Source organism: Podarcis melisellensis (assembly GCF_964234715.1).
Source record: "Podarcis melisellensis genome assembly, chromosome: 7".
Classification (NCBI taxonomy): domain Eukaryota; kingdom Metazoa; phylum Chordata; class Lepidosauria; order Squamata; family Lacertidae; genus Podarcis; species Podarcis melisellensis.
The window spans coordinates 23,132,839-23,145,844 of record NC_138539.1 but is presented as its reverse complement, the minus strand read 5'-3'; the positions used below and the strand labels follow the sequence as shown (position 1 = coordinate 23,145,844).

Genomic DNA, 13,006 nt, shown 5'->3' with positions numbered 1-13,006 from the left:
CTGTGATCTCCTCCCTAGTTAAGCCACCTGGCTAAACAAACCCTGTCTTAGCATTATGCTCAAGCCACGCTTATGAATAAACTTACTAAAAAGATCTATACGTATACCTGAAGGAGCGTCTCCACCCCCATCATTCAGCCCGGACACTGAGATCCAGCGCTGAGGGCCTTCTCGGTAGTGGCGCCCACCCTGTGGAACGCCCTCCCTTCAGATGTGAAGGAAATAAGCAGCTATCTTATCTTTAAAAGCCATCTGAAGGCAGCCCTGTTTATTTTTTTATTATTATTATTTTTAATTGATTTTAATTCGTTTTGCTACATCAAACATTAAAACAAACAAAAGAAACATACATAACACATACACATAAAAAAGAAATACATAAAAAAGAGAAATAATAATAACGAAAACAAAAGAAAAAACATCTCCTAACATAAGATACCAACAAATTAACTTACATTTACTAAATAACACACAACACTGATTGACTTCCCTTCATCTCGGTTTCAGAATATATTATATGATTTTTTATCTGCAGTTTCTTTTCCTCAAAAAACTCTTGACATCACAAGTGTTACGTCACACCTACTGTGATTTTTAGATTTTTTACCTCTGTTTCCATGTATGTCATAAATTTATTCCATTCTTTGTTAAACTTTATATCTTTTTGATTTCTTATTTTCTGTGTCATTTTTGCCAATTCTAAATAATCAAATAGTTTGGATTGCCACTCGTTTATAGTTGGGATTTTTGATGTCTTCCAATTCTGCGCTATTAGAGTTCTGGCAGCCACTGTCGCGTACTGAAAGAGTGTTTGATCTTCCCTTTTGATTTCCTCTCCAATTATCCCCAGCAAAAAGGCTTCGGGTTTTTTTATAAAGGTATATTTAAATATATTTTTTAGTTCATTGTTGTGATGGGATAATGAGCTGCTTGTGCGTAAAAGCTTGATCCCTCTGGTGTTTGGCAGTTCAGCCAAACCGAGGCACTAACGGAGCCTCCCAAGGCATGACTCCGTTAGTCGCTGGTAGAATCTGACAGTGGGCGTCTACGAAATTTACGCCAACATAAAAGTTGTTTCACGGACATGCGCCTTCGTGACTCTCTACGTGACAGCTTCCGGCGAAGGGTGGGAGTTGCCAACGGGGGTCTTGTTACCTCTGCACTATTCTCACTAGAAGTATCCCAGAGCCCTCCCTCCTCCGACTCCCCTTTTGCCGGAGCTTCTGCTCTCCCCCTGCTGGTTCCCTCCTCCGCTGCAGAATCTCTCCGAGTCTGCTGGAGCCTCTGCACCAACTCTCTTTCCGATGACAGTTCCCTGACATCCACCTCCCTCTCAGGGCCCCCTTCACCCCCCGCGTCCTCTCCCACTGGCGGTGAGGGCGGAAAGCCCCTAAAGGAACTCTCCTCGTCGTCCGAGGATTCAAACACTTCTAACCATGGCGTACCGTCTCTCTCCCCGTCTTCCTCTTCTTCGTCGGAGTCGGCTTCCTCACCCACCCCTGACTCTGGGAACCCTCCAAACTCTCCTTCCTCATCAGTGGTCCCAAAGTGTTCCCTTCTAAATCGTGCCACGGGTTGCGGTTTTTTTGGGAAACGCCGATGAAATGTTTCTATTAAAACCTCGTCATTGACTACCTCAGCGGGTACCCAAGTGTTTTCCGACTCTACTTCCCCCTCCCATTCTACCAGATATTCCACCTGATCCCCCTTCCACCTGGAATCAATGATTCCTGCCACGTTCATGTCGCGTTCTCTCTCTTCTATCACGGGCGTTCGGGAGACCTCTCTCTCACGCTCCCCCCCCCCATTCACGTCCCTCTCGGTACGGCGACAGTAATGACCTGTGAAATACTGGGTGCAATTTCATGTGACTGGGCAGTCTGAGTTTGAATGCTACTGGGTTCACCTGCTGTATGACCTCAAAGGGTCCCAATCTTTTGGTTTCAGTTTCTTACAACCCCCCTTGAAAGGTAGTCCCTGGGTGGATAGCCACACCCGGTCTCCCACCCTTATAGTTTCACCTTCCCTCCTATTTTTGTCTGCTTGCTTTTTATATTCTTCCTTGGCTCTCTCTAAGTTAAGTTGTAGCTGACGGTGGATGGCTTCCATCTCTTCAACAAAATGTTCCGCCGCCGGCACACTCCACCTCTCCCCTCCTTCCCCTGGAAATGCCCTGGGATGACACCCATAATTTGCCAGAAAGGGACTCAGCCCTGTGGACACGTTCTCAGCGTTGTTGTAGGCAAATTCTGCCAGAGGTAACTTATCTACCCAATCATTTTCTCGGTCCTTTACATAACACCTCAGGTATTGTTGTAAAATCCCGTTTGCCCTTTCCGCTTGCCCATTTGTTTCCGGGTGCCGGGCAGTGGAGAAATTGATTTCCACGTGCAGTAAGCTCATAAGTTTCCTCCAGAACCTGGAAGTAAACTGTTTCCCTCTGTCGCTGACCACCCTCAAGGGGGCGCCATGCAACCGGAAAATATGCTCTACGAACAACTTGGCGGTTTCCTCCGCTGTGACCGCATGAGAACAGGCTATAAAATGACACATCTTAGTTAATAGATCTACCACTACCATGACCGCCGTTTTGCCCTTGGATTTTGGCAGGTCCGTCATAAAATCTATGGAGACTGCCTCCCATGGCCTTTCTGGTGTGGGTAAGGGTTGTAAGAGCCCCGCTGGCGCCACCCTCTCCCCTTTCGCTCGCTGGCACCTGTCGCAACCCCTGACATATTCCCGTACATCCTCCCTCACCTTGGGCCACCAAAATTCCCTGGTAACCAACCACATGGTTTTGTGCTGTCCAAAATGCCCCGCTGTGGGGCTATCATGCAACTGCTTGAGTACTCTGCCCCTCAGTTCCCCATCGGGTATGTACAGTGCCCCTTTGTAATACAACGCCCCACTCTTTTCTTCAAACCCCCCTGTGTTCTCCGCTGTCCTCCTGAGTTCTCTGAGTTTCTCTTGGGCGTATTCGTCGTTCTCCGTACCCTCCAACAGTTCTTTCTGCCCCACCAAAGCCGCCCCACACACCCAGCGGTCTTCAGGGATTACGTGCCTTGCTTCCGGCGCCCCCTCCCCCTCTAAGTACTCAGGCTTTCTGGAAAGAGCGTCCGCCCTTACGTTCTCGGACCCTGGCACGTAACGAATCTCAAAATTGAATTTGGAGAACTCCTGGGCCCATCTCACTTGTCTCTGGTTCAGCACTCGGGCTGTTCTCCAGTACTCCAGATTTTTGTGGTCAGTCCGGACTTGAACCTTGTGCTGCGCCCCAATCAGCAAGTGCCGCCATCTCCGGAATGCTTCATGAATGGCGAGCAGTTCTCGGTCGTATACTGTGTAGTTCCTCTCGGATTTGTTCAACTTCCGCGAGAAGAATGCACACGGTCTCCATTCAGACGCATCTTTCCCCGGCTGGAGAAGCACGGCCCCTACCGCTCGGTCTGACGCGTCCGTCTCCACTCGCATTGGTTGCCGTAGATCCACGTGCAAAAGTTGCTCCTCCGACGCAAACGCTGCCTTTAAGCGTTCGAATGCCCCTTGCGCTTCTTCCGTCCAAGCAAATTTTTTCTTGCTGCTAAGACAATCCGTGATGGGCGCTGTTAAATGGGCAAAGTTCTTGATGAACTTCCTATAGAAGTTTCCGAAGCCCAGGAACCTTTGCACGTCCTTCTTGGTCTTTGGTGTTTTCCATTCCAGTACCGCTTGAACCTTGCCGGGATCCATAGCCAACCCCTTGTCAGACAACCGGTACCCCAGGAATTCCACCTCCCTGCTATGAAACTGGCATTTCTCCAGTTTCACCCACAGCCGATTTTCTCGCAGTTTGCTCAGTACTTCTCTAACATCTCGCACATGCTGCTCCTCATTCTCTGAGTACACCAGGACGTCATCTAAGAATGCCACGCAGTTCTTGTAGAGCAATGGCCCCAGGACGTGATTCATAAATGATTGAAAGCAGGCGGAGCCCGCTTGTAATCCAAAAGGCATAACTAGGTACTCAAACGCCCCCAAGGGGGTGAACATAGTGGTTTTCCACTCATCCCCCTTCCTCACACGTATCAAGTTATATGCCCCCCTAAGGTCCAGCTTGGTAAAAATCTTCCCTTTTCTCACCCGTGTCAGAATGTCATCAATTCTGGGCATAGGGAAAGTCACTGGTTCTGACACAGCATTTAGGGCCCTGAAATCACACACAAGCCTGGGTTTGCCCGTGTTTTTTTTGTCCACAAAGAACACTGGGCTGCCCCCCACCGCTCGTGACTCTCTGATGAAACCTCGCTTGAGGTTCTTGTCAATGAACTCCCTTAACTCCTGCATCTCACGGTCTGACATGGCATACAGCTTGCCCACTGGCAATTGTGCTCCTGGGAGTAAGGTGATTTGACAGTCAAAGGGTCTGTGCGGGGGCAGTTTATCTGCTTCCTTTTCACTGAAGACGTCAACCAAATCAGCGTATTGTGGTGGCACCTTCCCCTTGTCAGTCACTTCCATCCCTGCTAGAGTGGCTCTGGCCCCTGCCTGACCCTCTCCCTCCTTGCAGTGTTCTAGGCAATGTGCTGAACCAAAGGAAACAACCCTCTGATGCCAGCCTACTAGCGGATCGTGTAGTGCCAGCCAGCTCATTCCCAGAATGATGGGAGCTCCTCCCAAGGTGGCTACATTAAACGCTATCAGTTCTGTGTGTCTTGCCACCCTCATAATCATTGGTACAGTCTGTTGGCTCACTTCTCCCCCCAACAGTTCCCTCCCATCAATCGTGGTTACTTGCAAAGGCTTACTTAATGGGAGAGTTTGTATCTGGTGTTCAGCAGCAAACTCCTTACTCATGAAATTACAGGAGCTGCCTGAATCCAATAGCGCTTTTATCTTTAGTGGGTGTCCGTTTGGCAGTTCCAGCAACACCTCTATCACAAGCGCTGGTCTTGGAGGTTCCGGCGTGGGCACATTCACTACTCCCTGGCCTGGCTGCTGTGCCCTGATGTTGGCAACCAGGCGTTGGCTTTTACTTGCTCCTCTATTTCTCCTTCCTCCTTTCCCCCAACAGTTCCCGCCATGCCCTGCCATTCCTTCCTTTGCGGACAAACTCTGGCAAAGTGCCCTGGCTGTTGGCAGAGATAACATCTCTTGGCACTCTTTCCCTCCTTCTTCCGCCCTTCACTGGTGTTTGAAACTGCGCGCGCTGTTCCCAGTTCCATCGGCTCTGCGGGCGGGAAAGACTGCTCCGGAATCTCTGGAATGCGGAAGTCCTTCCAACGTTCCCCCTTTCCTTCCCGCTTTTCCAAAGCTCTTGCTTCTAGGCGCGCTCCTATGGACAGTGCAGATTTAGTCAGCTGGTCCATAGACTCCGCCCTGGGCGCCCGGGAAAGTTCATCTTTCACGGTCGGAGAGAGCCCTTCTTCAAATAACATTTGAATAGGTTCACTTGCTAGATCCCACCCCAGTCTATGAATAAGCATAGTGAACTCAGTCCAGTACTCACGTACAGATCGGCTCCCCTGTTTGCACCCCATCAACTGCCTCCGCACCACCCCCTGCTCAATCTCGCTGGAAAACATCAAGTCCATGGCGCGAAAAAACTTCCTCGTGTCCTTTAAGATATCATTATTGGCTGCCATCAGGGGTCGAACCCAGTCCCTCGCCCCTCCCTCTAGATGGCTAATTACGTACGCCACTCTAGAGTTCTCATCGGTGAAGTCATCAAACAGTAGATTGAGAGCATATTGCATCTCCGTTCTAAAGGCTTGATAGTTCCTGGGATCCCCCCCAAATCTCTGCACCAATCCAGGCACCTTTCTGGCAAGTGGGGCGGTTTTCCCCTTATCCGCATCTTGAGCCCTCCTCTCCTCAAGCCTCGCCGTTTGCAGCGCAAGCTGGACCTCCATCGCTCTGTACCTTTCCTCCAGGCTTGGACCTGCGCCCGCTCCAGCTCCTGCGGTTCCGGCTGGTTCGCTCATGATGCCCTCTGCTTGCACAAGCAGCTTACAAAGACTGTCAGATTGCTGTGATGGGATAATGAGCTGCTTGTGCGTAAAAGCTTGATCCCTCTGGTGTTTGGCAGTTCAGCCAAACCGAGGCACTAACGGAGCCTCCCAAGGCATGACTCCGTTAGTCGCTGGTAGAATCTGACAGTGGGCGTCTACGAAATTTACGCCAACATAAAAGTTGTTTCACGGACATGCGCCTTCGTGACTCTCTACGTGACAGCTTCCGGCGAAGGGTGGGAGTTGCCAACGGGGGTCTTGTTACCTCTGCACTATTCTCACTAGAAGTATCCCAGAGCCCTCCCTCCTCCGACTCCCCTTTTGCCGGAGCTTCTGCTCTCCCCCTGCTGGTTCCCTCCTCCGCTGCAGAATCTCTCCGAGTCTGCTGGAGCCTCTGCACCAACTCTCTTTCCGATGACAGTTCCCTGACAATTGTAAATAGATTCCCAGAATTGAAGGCAGCCCTGTTTAGGTGAGTTTTTACTATTTAATGCTGTATTGTTTTTAACACTTGATTGGAAGCCGCCCAGAGTGGCTGGGGAAACTCAGCCAGATGGGTGGGGTATAAATAAATTATTATTATTATTATTATTATTATTATTATTATTATTATTATTATTATTATCATCATCCACATTCTGATGTAATTTCTATGCAAGAAGTGCCATTCTTCTGCCCCTTAAAAGTAGGCCATCCAACGACCACCATACCACTGAAATCCCCCATTATACAAAAACCACAATGTAATGGTTAATTTTGTCAGATGAACACTTCTAGCATCTATGTAGGCTAGCAACAATTTTTTCTCCTTAAGCACATGCTTCCTGGGGTAGATGACATTCAGCCCAATGCTATTCTTTAATTTAACCTCTTGCCTACATAGTAATGCTTACACCTGGGCCCTGTTTCTAGGCAACGGCTGCATAAGCACAACAAAGATAAAAGGCCAAATTGTAATGGTGTTTTAACAGGGGCGTCACATTCTTCCCGAGTAACTTGTGTGATGAGCTGCAGGAGAGTCAAACTGGAAATATAAAAATGTTCACATTAACCACATTAATGTTGACAAGGGAAAACTCTCCTGAGAAAATCAAATTATGATGAGGTCAGGGTTTCTCAACAGCCACTTTCCATTTTTTGTTGCTTTGACATGCATTGTAGCATTGTTCTCTCGACCTCGAAACCCACTGGAGTTTCCCGCATGAGATAATTCTTACAAAGTCAACATTCTCTCTGCGATATTTTCATGGGCAACCAACTATGTGTGCTCACACTTCGGAAATGCAGTTTAGAATCTGCTGTGACCTGGAGGCAAGCGGGAGGGGCTAGTCCACTTCAAGTATACAGACATCACCCTATTACCTTATATTATCTCATAAACCACTTAATATTCACAGTAAGTGTTTAAGGAAAAGTTTATATCAACATACTTACGGGGAGATTCAAGAATTCATTAAAGAAGTCTACAAGCATATCATCGGTTGCTAAATAATCCTCCTGCAAGAGCCAAAAAGAACAAAACTATGTGATGTGATGAAGCAAGAGCAGTTTACATCTAACAGGAGTAGGGATGTTGGAGAATTAAAAGGTAGCAGAAATTGCTGCAGCGTGCATGTTCTTCTGTAGTCAGGAATGGAAATCAGTTAAATATGATTTGCATTTGTTCACATTGTTGTTTCAAGTCTGCAAACTACATGTGGTTAATTAGTAAAAACTGCTTTTACATTTCCTTTACATTGAATAATAACAATAACAATAATTTATTTTTGTACCCGGCCCATCTCACTGGGTTGCCCCAGTCCCACTCGGAATCTTCCAACAAAATATAAAAGAGCACAACAAAACATCAACTATTAAAAGCTTCCGGAAACAGGGCTGCTTTCAGATGTCTACGAAATAAATGTAAGTTATATAATTTACATTCAACAGTTGGCAGCAAAACTAATAACATTAAATTTGGTTCAACAGAAACAGTGCCAACTGTGATGAATGTAGGTTGGAGTGGAAATTGCTGCCTTCTTAGAGGGGTTGGCAGTTTCCATACTGTCAGTTTGCTGTTTGTGAATTGTTTTCAACTCTCTTTACAGGTACATAGGAGGCTGCCACACCAGGTGAGACTGTTTGCCCATTCAGTATTGTCAGACTAAACCATACTAGATTAGAAGGATAAATTATCTGGCCTAATATAAGGCCAGCAGCTGCTTACTGGACATTTACTACGGAACATTTACTACTACCTTGTTCGCTCACATTTTATGAAAGATTCTCCTCTCATGGTTTCTTTTTTATTATTTATTTTATGATTTTCAATTCTATACATTTCAATAATTTTATAGTCATTTTAACATTTCAAAACTTGACTTCCTTCCCCCTCTTTCTGTGGTTCCTTAAATTTATTTTTAATATTTACTGCATATTCAAATTAGCTTACTTTGCTCATTTATTCATCTACTTTAAATATATATTCATGAAACTGCAGGTTATTACAATATTCCTGCCAATGTTCTTCACTGTTTACATATCTTTCTGTAAATATTCAATAAACCATTTCCATTCCTTATAAAAAGTTTGCTATCTTGAGTTCTTATTTTCCTGGTAAGTTTTGCCATTTCTGCATATTCCACAAGCTTTTGCATCCATTCTTCTTTCGCTGTGACTTCTCCTTTCCATTTGTGGCCTCTCCTCTCATGGTTTCCATCTTCTGTTTCCATTTTTAACTCAACGCAGCAGCTGTGCAATTCCCTCACACGGCAGTTGCATAGATTGCTCTAGGCATTTTCATTCTCTGTGGTCTGCCTTTCCTCTCTAGGAATCAGCTCCATCACTTTAGCTCTTCGCTCTTCAAACAGAATTGCCCTGATACCTTCCTCCTCTGCCCCTCTGAAGTAGGGGGCAATTGTGAAGGGGAATGCAGTGAGGGAGACAGGTGTATTTAAATACCCTTTCCCCACACACAATGGTCTCAATGAAAATCATGCCTCCCTCAAACATTTGGGGTTGAGGAAATGGGGGGGCTACCCACTTGGTGACTATTAGAAGTGTGACAGAACAGTTCCTATTCCAGCTAAAAAGAAAAGCTGGAAATGGCTTGATCATTAGGTAAGGGTTGCTTGGGAGGGGGGCAGCAGCAGCCCCTATCCCTTTTGAGCCCCTCAGCTGTTCCTCTCTCTTAGCACCATCTTGTCCTCTGCCTCAGGCAGCAAAATGCCTTGGACTAGCTAGTCCTAATGATGATGATGATGATTTATTTGTACCCCGCCCATCTGGCTGGGATTCCCCAGCTACTCTGGGCGGCTTCCAACAAAGATTTAAAATACATTAAAATGTCATACATTAAAAACTTCCCTAAACAAGGCTGCCTTTATATGTCTTCTAAATATCAGGTAGCTGTTTATCTCTTTGACATCTGGTGGGAGGGCGTTCCACAGGGCAGGTGCCACTACCGAGAAGGCCCTCTGCCTGGTTTCCTGTAGCTTTGCTTCTTGCAATGAGGGGACCGCCAGAAGGCCCTTGGTGCTGGACCTCAGCGTCCGGGCAGAACGATGGGGGTGGAGACGCTCCTTCAGGTACAGTGGTGCCTCGCAAGACGAAATTAATCCGTTCCGTGAGGCTCTTCGTATAGCGGTTTTTTCGTCTTGCGAAGCAAGCCCATTGACAGCTTAGCGGATTAGCGCTACAGCTGTCAAGCGGCTTCCAGCGATCAGCTGTTAAGCGGCTTATCAGCGGAACAGCTGATAAGCGGCTTATCGGCTTAAGAAAAGGGCGGAAAAAGCGGAAAAAAACCGCGGGGGGATGCAAGATTTTTTTCGTCTTGCGAAGCAACCCCATAGGGAATTCGTTTTACGAAGCACCTCCAAAACGGAAAACCCTTTCGTCTAGCGGGTTTTTCGTCTTGCGAGGCGTTCGTCTTGCGGGGCACCACTGTATACTGGACCAAGGCCGTTTAGGGCTTTAAAGGTCAGCACCAACACTTTGAATTGTGCTCGGAAACGTACTGGGAGCCAGTGTAGATCTTTCAGGACTGGTGTTATATGATTGAGTGCTCCTAAACTGTCCACATCTGGAAGTACTCGGGGTCTCTAGCACAGGTCTGTCCTTGCTACCTGATCCTTATAACAAAAGGAATCAGGGCTCTCCATTCAAAGCATGTGTTCTACCACCCAACCAACAGTCTTTCTCCCAGTGACTAGAATTAAGGCATGTTTCTCCGGACAATCTGTTGAGAGAAATGACCCACCTGCACCTGAAAATAACTACCTTTAAAATAAAGGACATTGGAATTCTTATCAGAAGGCAACTATATTCATCTTGCTATTTCAATTTCTCATACCTACCTATCTGGACCACAATGGTGCCAGATGCTGGGATTTAGAGGTTTGCACAGGAAGTTCCCAAACTAGAAATCTTAAGATTGAGGATAGGGCCTACCCTGGCCAAAGGCAGATTTAGGGGAGTGCCACTGGTTCGGTCACACTGGGTGTCAAGCCTTGGGGGCACCGCAACTATAATTTAGTATGTAGAACCAAATTTTGGCATCACACAGGCACTGCTGAAATTTGAGTGCCCAAAGTCTGCCACTGCCCTGGTGAGCTACTGTGAGCTGCATATGTGTAGCTCTCAAAACTCTCTTTCAATTTCAGAAGGGAACAGGAGCCTCTGTGAAGCATAAGCCTGTGATTCTCAGGAAGTAAAAAGCCAGGCTCAGCCAGGTCTAGTCTTAAGATCAAGTCTGATAGAAGACAGAGCAGCACATTCTGTTTGATGCTTTTCAGGCTACTGACTTCAGAATGTCAAGAACGGGATTTAGGTACAATCGCCAAAGCCCCATCCTGGCCTTGACATCCCCATTGCAAACGTGTTTCTCACGTGATTAGATAATGATGATCTCAAAGCGTAACAATCTCTGTGTAAACCTCTGAGATAAATGGGGTTCACACAGCAGCACACTGACACAGGCAATGATCTGAGTCTTAAATGTTTAGTTGTGTTTTGCATGAAAAATTATTAGAAACAGGCCACAGTCAATAAACTGACATAGTTCACATTTATTCAGTCATCATATGCAGATAGTTTTCCAATCACCCCACTGCAGATGACAGGATTTGAAAAATTAACAAGAATTGCAGATTTTTCTGTCCCCAGGGAACTGTATAAAACAAATCACTTCTTAATACAGGAATCTGAAACCCTTTAGAAATATGCAGACATGTGCTTTTATTTGACCATAACCATGTTATTTGGGGGACTAAAATAGGGGTAAGAAATATATACAAATTGTATCAATTAAGATGTTTTACTACATTATTTACACACTTAGCATATTAATGGAATTATCTTTTATTTTTTAATATAAACAAAACTTCCCCGTAGATTGTTAATTGTTATTCCCCTTTTAAAAATCCACCTTTATTCCCCTTGCAGCAATGGCAGCATCAGAGGGGGGGAAAATAGAGAGAAGGGGAGAGAAGGAATAAAGTAGATTTTGGAGGGAGCCAGTCCCAATTCACATTTTACAGTTTAAGGCTTAATCTTCTCAGATGAAAACAGCTGTAGATATCACGTTAATGTGTTTCACAAGTTACTCTGAATTCCATAAGAATTAGATTTGAGCAATTATGTTTTGAACTGAAGCCTTGAAACTTCTAATTTAAGGTTCTGTTTATCTTTGGATTTAGTTGTTGTCCCTTGGTGCTGGTAGAAACACAAATCTTTTTTTTCTGACTAAAGAACAATCCTGGGAAACCTTGATCCATCTTGTAGGAGTACGTTTGCTTTTAACAATTGTATGACAGAAATTCAACAGGAGGAAGTTATTGCTAACACTTTATGTTACACTGATGGGAAACGTCCCTGGGAAGTCTTGTGCAACAAATCCATTTCCCTAAAAGACTGGAGTCTTACAATAAGAAAAGCGATGAGGAAATACGCTTGGAATTGTGAGTAGCACTTGTTTTGACATAAGGTCATCTACCGTATTTTTCGCTCTATAAGACGCACCAGACCACAAGACTAGTTTTGGGAGAAGGAAAACAAGAAAAAAAATATTCTGAATCTCAGAAGTCAGAACAGCAAGAGGGATCGCTGCGCAGTGAAAGCAGCGGTTCCTCTTGCTGTTCTGGCTTCTGGGGTAGCTGCGCAGCCTGCATTCACTCCGTAAGACGTACACACATTTCCCTTTACTTTTTAGGAGGGAAAAAGTGAGTCTTATAGAGCAAAAAATACGATAATCTTTCTGCAGATCAGAATGAATGCTTAATAAACAGGTCATTTGGAAGTGACTGCATTTTGGGATACTGTTACCTCCTTTCTCTTCCCTATTGCCTAAAAACCCATCCAAGGGTCTTTGTGTCCTCATCTCAGGCAGATTTAATAACAGAGTGCTTTGAGCCCTTTGATAATACAGCACTTAGTACATTCTGGATCAGTCCTTGCTGTGCCTACAGGGAACCATCCCAACTTTCTAGAACTGAAGCAAAATGTACCAAGTATTTTATCAACATTGGGGGTGAACCAACCATTTGTTCCCAAATAATTATGCTATTTTTTGCCTGAGCCCTGAGTTTGAGCTAGCAGTCAAGACAAAACACTAGAAATGGACTATGTCTTCTCCTAACTTCAGGGATGTAAGAAAGCAGAGACTTCCATTCTGACCTGTATTCATCTTAATCTACTGTTTCCTCTCCGCTGCAATTGGGTTTGTGCCAAACGCTATCATACTCATCTCACTATCTGCTATTTAATATAAATTATATGTGTTACATAACTATTCATGTAACATATTCATTTCCATGTAAAGGGAACACCCAAACAACATAAAAATGACTTAATCGTTAATTATTCATCATTTGCAGACTTCAGAAAAACCACAACAACCATGTGAGTGAATACTGATCGTATTCACTTGACTGACTTCCACTCCTTACCATAGACGAGCTTCTTAACTGGAGATATTTCCATGTCCTTTTCCAGTTTCATTGGAATTCTCCGACATCCCTAGCTAACTGGGGAAAGGGCTCAAA

The 13,006-nt window shown here is 45.3% G+C and overlaps 1 protein-coding gene across 1 annotated transcript in view; it reads right to left on the bottom strand.

Moving 5' to 3' along the window:
- The window catches only part of RGS22 (regulator of G protein signaling 22), an 80,836-nt gene that overhangs the window by 64,212 nt on the left and 3,618 nt on the right, over positions 1-13,006 (bottom strand). Inside the window, exon 3 of the mRNA XM_081919692.1 lies at positions 7,422-7,484. Within this exon, the coding sequence (XP_081775818.1) occupies positions 7,422-7,484 (63 nt within the window). The remainder of the gene's footprint in view (positions 1-7,421; positions 7,485-13,006) is intronic.